The following is a 13616-nucleotide window of genomic DNA, read 5'->3' on the forward strand; positions in this document are numbered from 1 at the left end:
AATACTTTGACTTTTTTTTTTTTTTTTTTTTTTTCAATCTGCCACGCATCATGGTGTCAATTTCAACAGGGACCATATCGTGTAGATATTAATGGAATATTATCAGTTGAGATATTGAGGCAAACTGGCAAGTATTTCACGGACGCGTGTAAATTCGATTAGTCAACGTAGATCGGCAGGCTCACCCAATGCGAGCCGAGATGATGACTGTGAAGTGACGGAAGTCATTAAGCCCCTTAAGGCGGGACTGGCAAGTCCGTCGTAACTGTTGTTAACAGGCCGTGCGAATGATGCAGCAACGGATTCCCAGAAATACGTTGCTGATTCAGCAACAGGTAGTAACGCCTCGACCTTATAGTACAGGTTGGCCAACACGATACACAGAAACCGTCCCATTCACACGTATGCTCGTCGCTGGCACTGCGACTCCCACACGTGTCGCTCGCGTTCATTCATAAAAATTCTGATTCGGAGAATTGACATTTCTCTTAAGGTCCAGGAAGGTGACTTGGTCAAGTCAACTTTAGTTGGGCTAGGCTCGACGTAAACTGTGAGTATGACTGTGGAACACAGCTTTTCAAGGCACACCTTTAAATTGTGCATGGAAAAAAAATTGGATTTTCATTGAAATTTGTTTTTTACATCTGTTTCGTAATCTTGGGCAAGTTGATAATTAAAAAATTTTTTTTTCATATCTGTAAATTCATTCTTATACGACTGTACGTGTAATTTCGTGGGATTTTATCTTTTAACGTTCTTTCGCAACGAGCTTACTGATAAATCGAAAAGTTATTGGGAAATTAATTTTTTTCGAACGCTATCGGAATAATAGGTGTTCGATTTCGAAATTCGATATACGTATAAGGAGGGACACGTGACGTTCCATGTTAGTCAGGGGTCATTCGCTGTAACTGTAACGACACTCATTGAAACACTTAATCACCCTTTGTTTATAATAAAGATCCGTCGTTATTTGTAGTTATGCAATTACCTGTCAGTTTTGACGATAGGTTATCGAATTTTCGTATTTGTCAAATAAAATATATTTTCCAATGATTTTCAGTCGTGAAGTCAATCTTGACTGTCGATAAGATCTTCTTTGATTCTTCGTGTAATTCTAGCGTTGCCCGATAATTATGAAGAAAACGTAATTTATATTCTACAGAGGTATCGTATGCACGGGTTAAATCACATTGGAAAAGTCACGTGGCATTTGACTGTCAAGTCAAAAAACAATAGTCTCTAGCAAGCCACGTGCAGCTTTGCATACAATGTTTATTGCATAATACGCACGTGCGTTTCTTTCCATAAATATATATTTCATTCTTTCAACTCAAGCGTATTAATATTTGGGAATAATATTTGGGAAAGCCACGTGTAGTGTATTAAGGATTGTATTTGACAGCTGTCAAAAACAGAACCGACCATATACTGCGCACAGTCCACATCGATTGACTCACTTATAAGACCCATTTCGGATAACTTTGGTTGCTATTACGCATTAACAAAATACAATTGGATCGAATCTGCACGATTCGCAGTGACTTTTAATGAAATATATCATTAATACGAAACTTTTATACCTGCCACGTGGTTAACTTATTTTTTCCAGCTACACAGAGGCCAATAACTATATGTAAAAGTACGTCTATTCGGCGTGTCAATCCAGTTACGTAATTTGAGCAAGTTACGAAATCCTAATAAAAAATAGTGATTCGGTGTAATTTCGCGGAATCCTAAGAAACGTCGACCTCAAAACCCATTACATCCGATTTTCGCTTCCCTCGACAGAGTCGACCAGGAATCCCGCATTCCTTCGAGATGCGTCATTCATTCATACGCATCGTAATCTCATTCTGCCCGTTTCAAACGTAGTAAAAGTATCATACGAGGATACCAGCTCACCCGGACAATTTCCCAAGAACCACGTGAATAATCAATGTTGTCGTCCATATCTCGCATAGCCTCTAGATAATTAATCGTAAGACGGGAAAAAAAGTCTCAGAGCCCATATTACATTTCCCCACGTTATTTCCTATGCACTATCAGCCACCTTTCCTTTTACCTGCCTTACGTCCATTTCGTATATCAATGTACAACGTTATTGGCAATACCCTCTGTCTTCCTTAGCATCGTCGTTATATCCTTATATTATATCATTGTACAACTACAGGCAGAGTCGAGGTCAAAGTACGACAATGCATACGGCAAACATTTGGTCGAACCCACATCCTGGCTACTTATCACTGAATGACTGACGATACTTGATGTCAGTTCACGTAAGAAAAATCAAGCTTCCTGCTTGAGAATAAAATTTTCTTTGTAAATCAAACGAATTATGCATATCACTGTTTTTATTCGTACGTATTTAATTGTACCCCACGAAACTTGATTTCTTTAACGGTTAAAAGGTACTTGGTCTTTTACGACGAATACCTGTTTTTTTTTTTATCGATCTCACATGCTGAGATCAAAAATAAATATTCAGATAACATCACGGAATTGGTAACGAGTCATGAGATATGGGTATGGTCGTTTTTCTTATCGCGTATCTCATTCTTATCATTATCTCGTTATCGTTAAAGCGCAGCTCTTATCTCGGTCCAGAATACCGAAAGGCACGTGATCACGGGTGTTCGTAAATAGATTAATCGATCCTCAACCCGATCACTAGGTTTGCAATAGAAAATACCTAGGGGACACCTGATTCAGTTTTTTCCGTTCGTATTTTATTTTTTGGTCCTGTTATCGAAGGTCAGATATCGACGGAGGAGGTTCTCGAGGTGCTCGTCAAATTTTTATTACTCTATTATCTGACTTACATATTTTGTGAATCTAGAGCGAATTCGCCAAGGACGCCGTTCAAGAGTTATAGTCGTTTAGTTATGGGAAGTATTAATCTTGACTTCCGTTATCTCTGAAAGCTCGCGAGCACGCATTTGCCATTTGCATTGCGCCGTGTATTTAAAAGTGCCTAGGTAAAGGTAGTTAAAAGTCGGAATTTAAAAGTGCACATGGTCTCGAAGGTTACGGAACAATTTGAGGCAATAAGACAAACACTTTTTTTTTTTAACCAAAGGATGTCAATGATACACAAAAGCGATACCGGACGACCATAGTCATCCATTCCATTGTACCTGGATATATCGATGTCCTTTATCACTTTTTAAAAGTCATTTTTTTTGTTTAAATTTTCAAACGACAAAATCACTCTCGTCAAACTGTTAAATTTCAAAATTTAATTTCTTTTATTATTCGTGTTATCTGATATCGGTTTACCGCTTTTACGGTATCATCGTAGCCATTGTCTTCTAGCCGTGCTAGCAGCTGACTGTTATGAGTATTTATTGGTTACCCGTTACATAAAGTTACCTGCGCTATTATAGTCTTACGTTAAATGGTGTTGTCTTCTTTAATGACACTCTATTTTTTTTTTATTAATTATACGCTCAGAATTGTACTAAATTATTATTATGCTGTCGTTAAAATGTTATTATTTTTTTTATTGTTTATAATTAAAACTGGCTGTAGTTGGTTAGTAATAATTTTTTTTTTTTTCCACAGAGATACCTGTCGCAGTTCGGATACCTGCCGCCAGTCAATCCTGCGAGCGGGGGTCTCATCTCCGAGGAAACGATGTACAGGGCAATTTCGGAGTTTCAGTCCTTCGCTGGAATCAATGTGACAGGTGTGTATATTCGCGAGATTTTGCAAGCAGATCTTACGATGCCAAAATTGATAGTTAAAATACGAGGGGTGACTGGTTTACCGTGAGGCACGTTGAATCGTGGTATTGCATGTTATGCACTGGTTATTGTAACGAAAAAAAAAAAAGATATTTTTTTCTCAAATATGGAACTTACAAACCGGAAGTGCTCGAAAATTGTAAATTTTACTGTACCGTGTATACGCTTATCGTATTTCCTGTAGATTAGACCCGATTGATTCTGTGATTCATTCGGTTATCTCAATGCACTCGCGGATACTTTTTTTTTTTTAACCGGAAGTACCGAATATATGTAAATCTGATCGTTCCGTGTATATGCGAAGGTAGATATCGCCTAAAAGATTTGGGCCATTTTTTTTTTAAATTTCCTCGCAGAAAGCATGACGCGACAATATTATTAAATTTCTGAGATAAAGGTAAAACGTAACAATATGAAAATGCTGAGAAACAGCAAAATCAGATATGCTCTTCGAGGCAGTGAGAAATCTTAATAATTTCTGTAAAAAAATCGTCGAAGGACCAAGGACATTTCCTAGTCTATGATTATTAGGAAGTAATATTTTTCCTAGAAACTATAACGATAATCAACGTCGATCGACTATGCTGTAATCGAAAACTTGTAGTTTTCCCTTCTTATTCGAATTATAAAAAAAAATGGTTTTTTCCAAATTCATTTTAAAAACTCGCGATGCTTTTTTGAATTGATAAAAAAAAATTATTTAATTAATCAAAAAATGTGATATCGAGTCGATTATTCGTACTTGGAAAATTTCGAGTTTCTGGCAGTACGTATAACAGAACGATTATGCAGGATATACAAGAAAATTCTTTTTGGAGAGTGGAATATCTTTTGAAAATTGAAGCTTCTTTGTAACACCACTCTGCAATACGAATTGCACCGAGTTTACTCGATGAATCATTCCTGCGTTTAACGAACGACCTGTACAGTTGAGTCATAGGGCAGAGTCATTTTCTTATGATAAAAATTCTAATTCCACCAGATAAATTGACAAAGTGCTACGAGGTATGTCAAGGTCCGATACGAAATTATTTTCATTAGATTACAGTATCAGAATGGTAACGATCAGTTTGATTATTTTCGCAAGCAGGCGATTAGATCGAAAATTTTAAACGCCTGGGAGAATCATAGACGTATCGTACTCGCAATGCATATACATATGTAGTTTTATCATTAACATGTGTGAAACGTGACAAAGGCACGAAAAGTGGAAAAAAAAAAAATATTATCGGTCGTGTGTATAAAATAAAAAAAAAAGCAGGTGGCATCGTTGAAAATACACGAAAACATTGATTGGCACGCGAAGATTTTGCGCAGATATAAAAAAAAAAAAAGCGTATGGACGTGCGATTTTCGTTTCCTTAAAGCAAGTGCATAGCTAACAATAGGAGTCTAGACAGCGAGTGACCGAAGACGGACGGTCGTTCGCGGAACGAAAGTCGTGTGCCAACATCGAGAAACACGTTCCATCCTAAAAGTCAAGTATCTCCTTAGTGCGTACGAAAGAAAAAGAAAAAAGAAAAAAACATGTGACAAATAGCGAAGCAAGAAAAAAAAAGTAAAAGCCGGAATAAATAAAGACGAAGGAAGATCTGTCGGGTGAGTCGGCCGAGAGTGGAAGGTGTCGCCGATGAAACTCCGAGGCATTCGAGTAGCCGGGCAGCCAGTTCAGCCCGAAGTAGGCAGCTCGAGGTCGAGACGCCGAGATAAACAAACTTTTCCCACTGGTCACTGTCAAGGCGAACCTCTCTTGATTCGCCAAGTCAAAGCAAAAGGAACTCCTTGCGCGCAGCATGCTTAATGTGTCTTTTTATTGAGAAAATGGAGTTATTCGAAAGACGAAAAAAAAAAAAAATATTCAAATTAGCTCCAATGGTATTCAAGATACGTATTGGGTTAGGTTAGGTCAGTTTAATCGTTTTAGTGTATTTGAGTAATTTTTGTATTAAGAGCGTCGGGGGAGACGAGGGGGTTCTTAATATATTTGGGTTTGACAATCTTTTGGTCCAGCAGCATCCAAGTCCTTCGTTTATCAAAGATGAGAAGTATGTTAGTTAAGCGTCGAGACGCGTGAAATTTATTGGTTTTCCGTTTTTACGTCCGACTGTGGAATTCAATGCGGCCGAATAGGAACAAAAGATTCGACGCACATGGAGTCCTTGTTGTCCCCATGGGAAGAGACTCGGTATCCTGGGACAAGTGTTCTTGGCATGCTTGACAATATTCCACGATGACTCAGAGTTCGATGAAACTGAAACGAGTGGCGCTTGATGACTGAGTCACTGGGAACGTCATTGCTCTCGCGGTGAACTTATTAATTCCGGTGGCAAATTCCAGTCCGGTGCTTCTTCGTGTTTTATCCTATCCTTTTATCGGTTTGACGTTCGTCAATGATTTTCATTAAACACGACGACCGCTAATGCAGATTGTTACCTGTTCGAATAAGAGTATTAGGTTTCCGTTACGTTGGAAATAAATAGCGAGTTGAAAAGAAACAAAGCAGAAGTTCGGTCGAGTCGTTACTTCGTAGTCTATGACCGCGATCAATGCGATTTTCCAAAATAAATGACGTAGCACGAAATTATTTTGAAAAACATTGAAGTACTCGCGTAAGGATGTGTAAATAAATATTTATTATTGTCACTTGAGATGGTTATGAAAATTTTGTTTTTTTGGAAATTTCCAAAAAAATTTTCAACTCGAAATTGCTCGAAATTTTTGATAAGTCATGTCATAGGAGACAAACTGGCAAACGTGTCTCTGAATATTGCAAGTTATGTTTTTTCGATTATCATTGCTTCTGGATCAATGATTTTTTGGATTGATCTTCTATTGGAAATGTATTTGACGAGTGTCGTTCCGCTGATTTTCAGAGGAAACGAAATCGAGGCACTTTTCAATGAGTGGCTGCTACGTCAGTCCAGTGTCAATGCCAATCGCGTTTCCGCAACTGTCTAGTTTCTCGGTAACCTGGAGCATAGGAATTAATGACTCGGCAGGAACACAGCGTTCCTTGCGGGAGAAGTTGAAAGCTTGCAAAAAACGTTCGAGATTCATTCTTAGGAATTCTCGAACGTTCTAGAGCGAAGATTGTCATCGTTTGATTCCATGGTCATCGCCAATGCACATAGATCGTACGTATACGTAACTCGGAGAATTCAAAGGACAATATGGAAACTCGGCTTTATGTAAACTTATAATATCAAATAATCGTCGATTAAATTACGATTCGTGCTGTGAGCTTTAATTCGAAGAATAATAAGAACGTCCCGAAAGTAATTTTCGAAAGTCCTCAAGTGCAACAGGGCAAAAAATGGATGATGACCAAGAGAAGACTCGCGATAAACTCAGTACCGAGAAAGAGCAGGATCGTTTCGATGACGGCTCTAATAAAAAGTGAAGGCAACCGGATGAATTATCTAACCGGAATTGCATGGAAAAAAATAATAGGTAGAGACTGGTAAAGGATCGGAAGATTAGAGAAAAACTGAGAAGCAAATAACGTTGAAGACCTAAATAATTATTAAATATTTTTCTTTTACCATAGGCTGCTTACAAGTTAGCATTAGACAGGGTGTAAATTAATGAAAGGAATAATGAAAGAAAAATATTAATTTCGATCGTCAGATTTGTAAAGGACAAATATTTTTAAAAACAACAAAATCGATTTTATATCGAAAGCGCGAAGAAATAGTCAAATTTACAAAGCCGTGCGAAATTTTTGATCCCACTTGCAAAATCTCATACGGACGATGTTACAGGATTTCGATATTTTCTCTCCCCGGTACCTGACAGTAGAAGCGACACCATGACGGTGTAATGAACCGCGAAAACAATGTAATAGCACGGTTGGCTGACGGGGAAACCCGGGAGAGGCTAATCGTTACGCAACTCGATCGGTCGCACCATTAAAAAAGTACCCGTTATCGATCGCCAGGACGATTGCCAACGCCTCGATTGTCTGGCAAATTTTGAACGGTGTGAAGAAAAGAAAAAAAAAAAATTGAAAAAATGAAAAGAAATAAATCTACGTTCAAATATAATGAATTATTGCAGGTATCAGAAAACAAAAGAAAATAAACATTCTTTACTCGATCATCCTTATACAACTTTGTGAAGCTTCTCTTGAGTTCATCCGTTTAAAGTAATTTTTCGAAATTTAATTTAAAAAAAAAAAAAATTGAAAAAATGAAAAGAAATAAATCTACGTTCAAATATAATGAATTATTGCAGGTATCAGAAAACAAAAGAAAATAAACATTCTTTACTCGATCATCCTTATACAACTTTGTGAAGCTTCTCTTGAGTTCATCCGTTTAAAGTAATTTTTCGAAATTTAATTTAAAAAAAAAAACAATTTCAAATATACCTATTTATAACACACTGTGGTAAAAAAATTTTTTTTTTCAATTAATTATGCATTATACGTATTTTCTGTAATACGGATGTAACGTACGTTAGCTTAAGGAAGATTAAAATGCTCCAACGCAAAGCCCTGGCAGGCATCGACTGACAGCCCCAATTCATGCAGTGGGTCGAGTCGAGTGTTCCAATTTGAGGATCGATTGGCCACGAGGCTAGTCGCTCTTAATCCTTGCAGGATCGAGGACATTTTCTGGGAGCGCACTTAAATCAAAACAGGACTACCAAGGAAACCGTTGATCAATGTTTAATGTCCCTTCGCGTGACTGGTTGCTTCTGTTCCCGGTTTACGCGGAGCTTACTGCTCGCTTGGTATATCTATATCGCGATACAAGCGATATATGTACCATAGATACACGTACAGTTGTACTGGCTGGTGAGTATATATAGATATACGCGTTAGGTGCGCCAGTTACCCGAGGATCAATATAATAGAATCCTTCGAGCTGGCTCGGCTCAAACTTTGCCTAAAAACTGCTCAGTTTTTTACTTTCCTCGCATCAAGCAGACTCTGCTCTCGTAATTCTGTAACGAAACATGTTATTAATTCTCTACGCACAAATGGCTGAACGGTTGGCGGAAAATGAATGAAATTTCTGAAGGCTCGTACCCTGGGTTTTCTAACAACAGGCTGCACCGACGTTGCGCACTGAAAGGATCCTATGCGTCTCTAACCTGTTCCAGGTTGGATCGATAAAGTAGGAATTAATGTATCGACCGAGTCGTTTCACATAAATATTTATCGTGAATAATGGCTTAATGGTGTTTTCGTAAAATATAATAATACGTAACGATGACAATTAAGGAGGAATCCAAATTTTTACTGGAAGTTTACGTAATGGTATATGGGTAATGGGGGTCTATGGGTAATTATGGATAATTACACGTTATTATAAAGGTATTCGGAAAAATAATCATCGATCTGAATAGTCTGCGAGTACGGTATACATATATGATAAATGCGAAATATTCGATTCACGTTCGAAAATTAATACGCGAATAGATACGAGTTTGGTGAGACTCGAGATAATATATAATCAAAAATAAGTGTATCAGGAAACTACATTACAGTTGAGTAAATATTGTTTTTATCGATTTTCAGGAACTTTGGACGAAGACACTGCACATTTGATGTCTCTACCGAGATGCGGAGTGAAGGATAAAGTGGGAGCAAGTTCCGACGGAAGATCCAAGAGATACGCTCTCCAAGGTAAAAAAATTTTGTTAACTTTCGTTTTAATTTTTTTTTTTTTTTTCAATCGCTACCAGCATCAGACTTTAATTTCCAAATCTTTAAATCGTTTGAGCAAATAACCTATTTTTCGCCTATAAATTCTCAAAGAATATTTTGTAATTCCAAATTAAAAAGTCCCACGTACGTGTACACGTAAAAAATATGAAAAGTCTACAAGTCACTGTAGTTTGGTCGAAATGGAAACATTTAATATGTCAGACTTAAAATTTGTGATATTTACTTTCTCTGGGTACACATACAATATATTGATTTTCCCGAACGAAGTGAGGTTCGGTCTGTTGCAATAATGCTCGGTTAAAAATATGCGTAAGAAACTTAAATAATTACGAAAGCCGATAAAGACCAATCGAACGATGAAAGTATTTAACGGCCGCACAGGAATTGTCACTTGAAACCCAGGTATTCCGTCCGATCGTTATCCAGCCGAGGATAATCCATTGGTTTTTCTACGATTCTAGCGAAATCGAAAAATCTAGGACGAAAGTCTGTTCTAAGCGTAACGGCGTTACAGTAACAGTATGGCATAATTAAACGTCGATCTGGCAAGTGATTTTATAACCCGTGGACAAATATTCGCATCCATTAAATATAATTCATTTTCGTTTTCGTTTGCAATTCGTCGAGGACGCCATTCGTCGATGTAAAATTTCCAAAAACTCATTACGTTAAAGATACGATGATCGCAATAATCCAAGTGTTCAGCTCGGCGCAAGCACGTGGTCCGATACATAAAAATATTATGAAGTAGATAGGCTAGGCTCTCGATTAATTATTCGCTGCATCGACTACGTTCGATTCGCAACGCTCGATTTCGTCAGCTGTCGATTTTGAACCTGGCGATACGAAAAAAAAAAAAAAAAAAAAAAAAAATTACACGTAAAGTTAAATAAAAAAAAAAAGTAATAATCTCAATTCTCAAATTTTTCTCAAAATAAAAATAATGAAGCTATCGTCAGCGCGACTCTTGCACGCAGTCGAAACACCTCGGAGAACTTCAACGTAATTGGCTGCCTCTTACGCCGGGGATACCATTGATAGGATCGATTTGGATGCACGATGCGCACTCTTTTCTACGAGACTGGTCGTCGACTTGACTGTCAACCATTTCGACTTCCTGCTTTGTTAACGTTACAGGACGTCACGATTCGGGGACTCGTCCTAACGGCAGTCAAACACTGCATCGGTTCGACCGGGAATCTTTTTTTCCACCTCGACTCTCTAAGCCCAGCTGTTTTCCATCCTTTAGTTTCTATTCGCGTCTTATTACGGGTCACTTCGCCACGATCGACTCGCTGCTACCACGGCTGTCATAAAAGCTTATGAGCCAATGAGGCCCAACTTAAGTGTTGTTTTTGTAAAATCTTATATGCTATTCAAATAGAAAATATTTTTCTCGAGTAAAACGACCCGTTAGTATATATCCTCTGTGGAGTTCAAAAAAGGTATATGACAATAGAAAAAGAAGGCGATCGTACGTGAATAGCTTAAATCAATACCGTGGCATCGCGTATGTTGTTTCGTGTAGGCGACTTGTAAAACGATTTATAATATTTACATAGTACGTTTCGATATTAATAAAAAATATGATAAACTGATTAGTGCCAGACTACAAGCCAAAGTAATTAGCTTTGACGAGCTCAATGCCGAGATTGTCAATGAATTCGCGCGCGTTTAAGTATAAAGCCGATACTCGATTCACCTGCAGAGGTTGTTATTGTGACTTTGAGGGGATCAATGTCAATTATACTTATACTGGCTTAATTAGCAGCGCATACAATACGGTCGTTTGATCGTTGCTCGTTCATTCTTTTGATTTCATGCAAATACGATATTTGCCTGTGTTAATTATTGCAATTTACGTTTCGAGACTTCTTTCAATGAACCTCCGTAATGTCAAATGACCATACGAAATGTTTTGATCGAACGTTTAGTTCTTTGATTGAAAAATGGAGTAGATAGATTAACGTCCATTTGAGTCTATCTAGCTATTTGATTTGTTCCTGTTAACGAAGCAATTAAGACGACGGCAGAGTGACCTCTGACTATCCCGATAGTAAAATATTAATATATCATTATACGAATTCTTGATCGATTTGTCAAAATGCACAGGGAAACGCGAATGTATGTTTTTGACAATTATAATTAAATTTTTTAAGGATTTCCAAAATATTTTTCAAACCAATATTTGACCAGGAAATTTTTATTGCGATTATATATATATATTTTTTTTGGATATTATACAATTTTTTGAAAAATGCTGTTAGCAATTTTATAATACATACATATATATATGTCGTTAGTCATAGTACACAATGCAAAAAAGTGCGGGTGAAAGAGTTGAAATGATTTTTTTCTTAATGCCAGATTAGAAAATAAACACTTTCCAGTATATTCTGCGTTATTCTAGTACTGCAATGTACGTGCATTGCCGTGACTTTGAACCTCGCGCTATTCCTCTCACCGATTCAGTGAACTCGCCAAGCGAATTCATCCGTGCGTGTTTCCCATGAAATTCCACTGGAACGAGCCGAGGGACAGCGAGGATACGACTCCTGTTAGCGTCGGAATTAAAAACACGTGGGACCGTATTGAGAACGCATATTCGCGATCTGCGATCGACGATATGCGCCTTTTTAAATACGGGAAGACCTTCGCTCTCTCGTTCTGGGAGTTTGACGTGGTTGGTGTCGGGAATGAATCGCGCGCCAAATTTGAATTATCAAACGCGTCGAACATTCGGGTAATTAAAAGCGTCTCGATTCAAAGTCTCGTATTGCTAATGCTACACGACGCGCTCATTGATTTGTGACACGATTACTTCTGCCGGCCGAGGCTCTTGTATTAATTAACTATAGAACAGCACCCGTATGATAAGTAATAATTGTAGATTCGGCAGTATCATAATTTCATAATACATAATTCGGACATGAATATTTTTTTTTTTTTTTTTTTTTTCGTAATATTGCAATATTTATTTTCATGGAAATTAGTATATTCCATTGGTCGTTTCGTGACGGATCAGCGCGATTCGATTTCAGCTATTGCTTCAAATTTGCAATTTTTTTATCTTTTTGTCTATTTACTCAAAATTTTATTTAATAAATATGAAAACGGACAATACATCTCGCGCGAGTAAATTCGCTGCGGATAGGCTCCGTGTTAATTATGATCTAACGCCGATTGTGATTACATCTGGTTTATGGATTACGTAAGGACAACAGCGAAAAAGGACTTTTGGTCTTTTATGTAATATGAATCGAAGCGATAAAGGCATTACGGGAGAAAGAGCTGTCGCGAAACTATGCCAAATCGCGGAATGTCAATCGTGCGGTTAACGGAAAAATTATGAGATACGGAATTATATCGCAATTTGATTTTGAATGGGTGAAACTTTTTTTGCTGCGTATGCCAGTCTCTGAGGCAATTTGTACAGGATTGAAATTCACGTAATCGAGATGAAAAAGATTGCAACGCGTGACGCACTTATCGATCTGCGCCAAACTACCGATTGGCTGAGTCGGTTGAATGCATTACTTGTCTGATGAAAAAAAAAAAATAATATAATACAATTAAATAAAAATTTTCTTTCTATCCGCGAACAAGAATTGATAAAATTGACACTTTTGATAGTTTATTTTTCGAAAAATTAAAATCGGATTTTCTGCAAAAATAATTTAATTTCATATAATTATATACGATTGTATGTAATTCTTTTTGAGCGGGTAATAAAAAAAAAATTTGGATTCTGAGGGCTGATTTTTCGATTAGTCAAGGCAGCGTATAATGACCGAACTAAAAAAATGTTACTATTAATTTTTTTTTAATCAAGGAAATTAATTTAAAGGCAAAAATTTTTTAACGAAAGGTTCATAGCCGATTAATAATTCGCACTGTTATAGAATGTCACATGGCACTTTCTGACTGATATTTTGAATCAACAGGTTCGAGATGGCGCGTTAAGAAATTGACTTATAAAATCAGCAAATACCCAAGAATCTTGGAGAGAAATGCAGTCGACAAGGAAATCGCTAAGGCATTCTCAGTATGGTCGGAATACACTGATCTGTCCTTCACGCCCAAGAAATCTGGACAGGTATGTCTCGATCTTAGTCGGTTCAAGCCTCAAAAGTTCTAAGACATTTATAAGAATGCTAAATAATTTTTTTTTTTTTTTTTTTTTTTTTTTTTTTTTT

The 13616-nt window shown here is 37.2% G+C and overlaps 1 protein-coding gene across 5 annotated transcripts in view; it reads left to right on the top strand.

The window, feature by feature from the left end:
- Positions 1 to 13616, top strand: part of LOC107270395 (matrix metalloproteinase-14) — a 35052-nt gene that overhangs the window by 9746 nt on the left and 11690 nt on the right. For 4 of the 5 annotated variants that reach the window (XM_015745369.2, XM_015745371.2, XM_015745370.2 and 1 more), the window contains exons 2-4: positions 3565 to 3688; positions 9271 to 9378; positions 13365 to 13516. In XM_015745369.2, the coding sequence (XP_015600855.1) occupies positions 3565 to 3688; positions 9271 to 9378; positions 13365 to 13516 (384 nt within the window). Of the gene's footprint in view, positions 1 to 441; positions 551 to 3564; positions 3689 to 9270; positions 9379 to 13364; positions 13517 to 13616 lie in introns of those variants that run through there. The other variant, XM_025087760.1, reaches the window with a different exon arrangement.

This window comes from Cephus cinctus, unplaced genomic scaffold (assembly GCF_000341935.2).
Source record: "Cephus cinctus unplaced genomic scaffold, Ccin1 Ccin1_scaffold0754, whole genome shotgun sequence".
NCBI classification, from domain to species: domain Eukaryota; kingdom Metazoa; phylum Arthropoda; class Insecta; order Hymenoptera; family Cephidae; genus Cephus; species Cephus cinctus.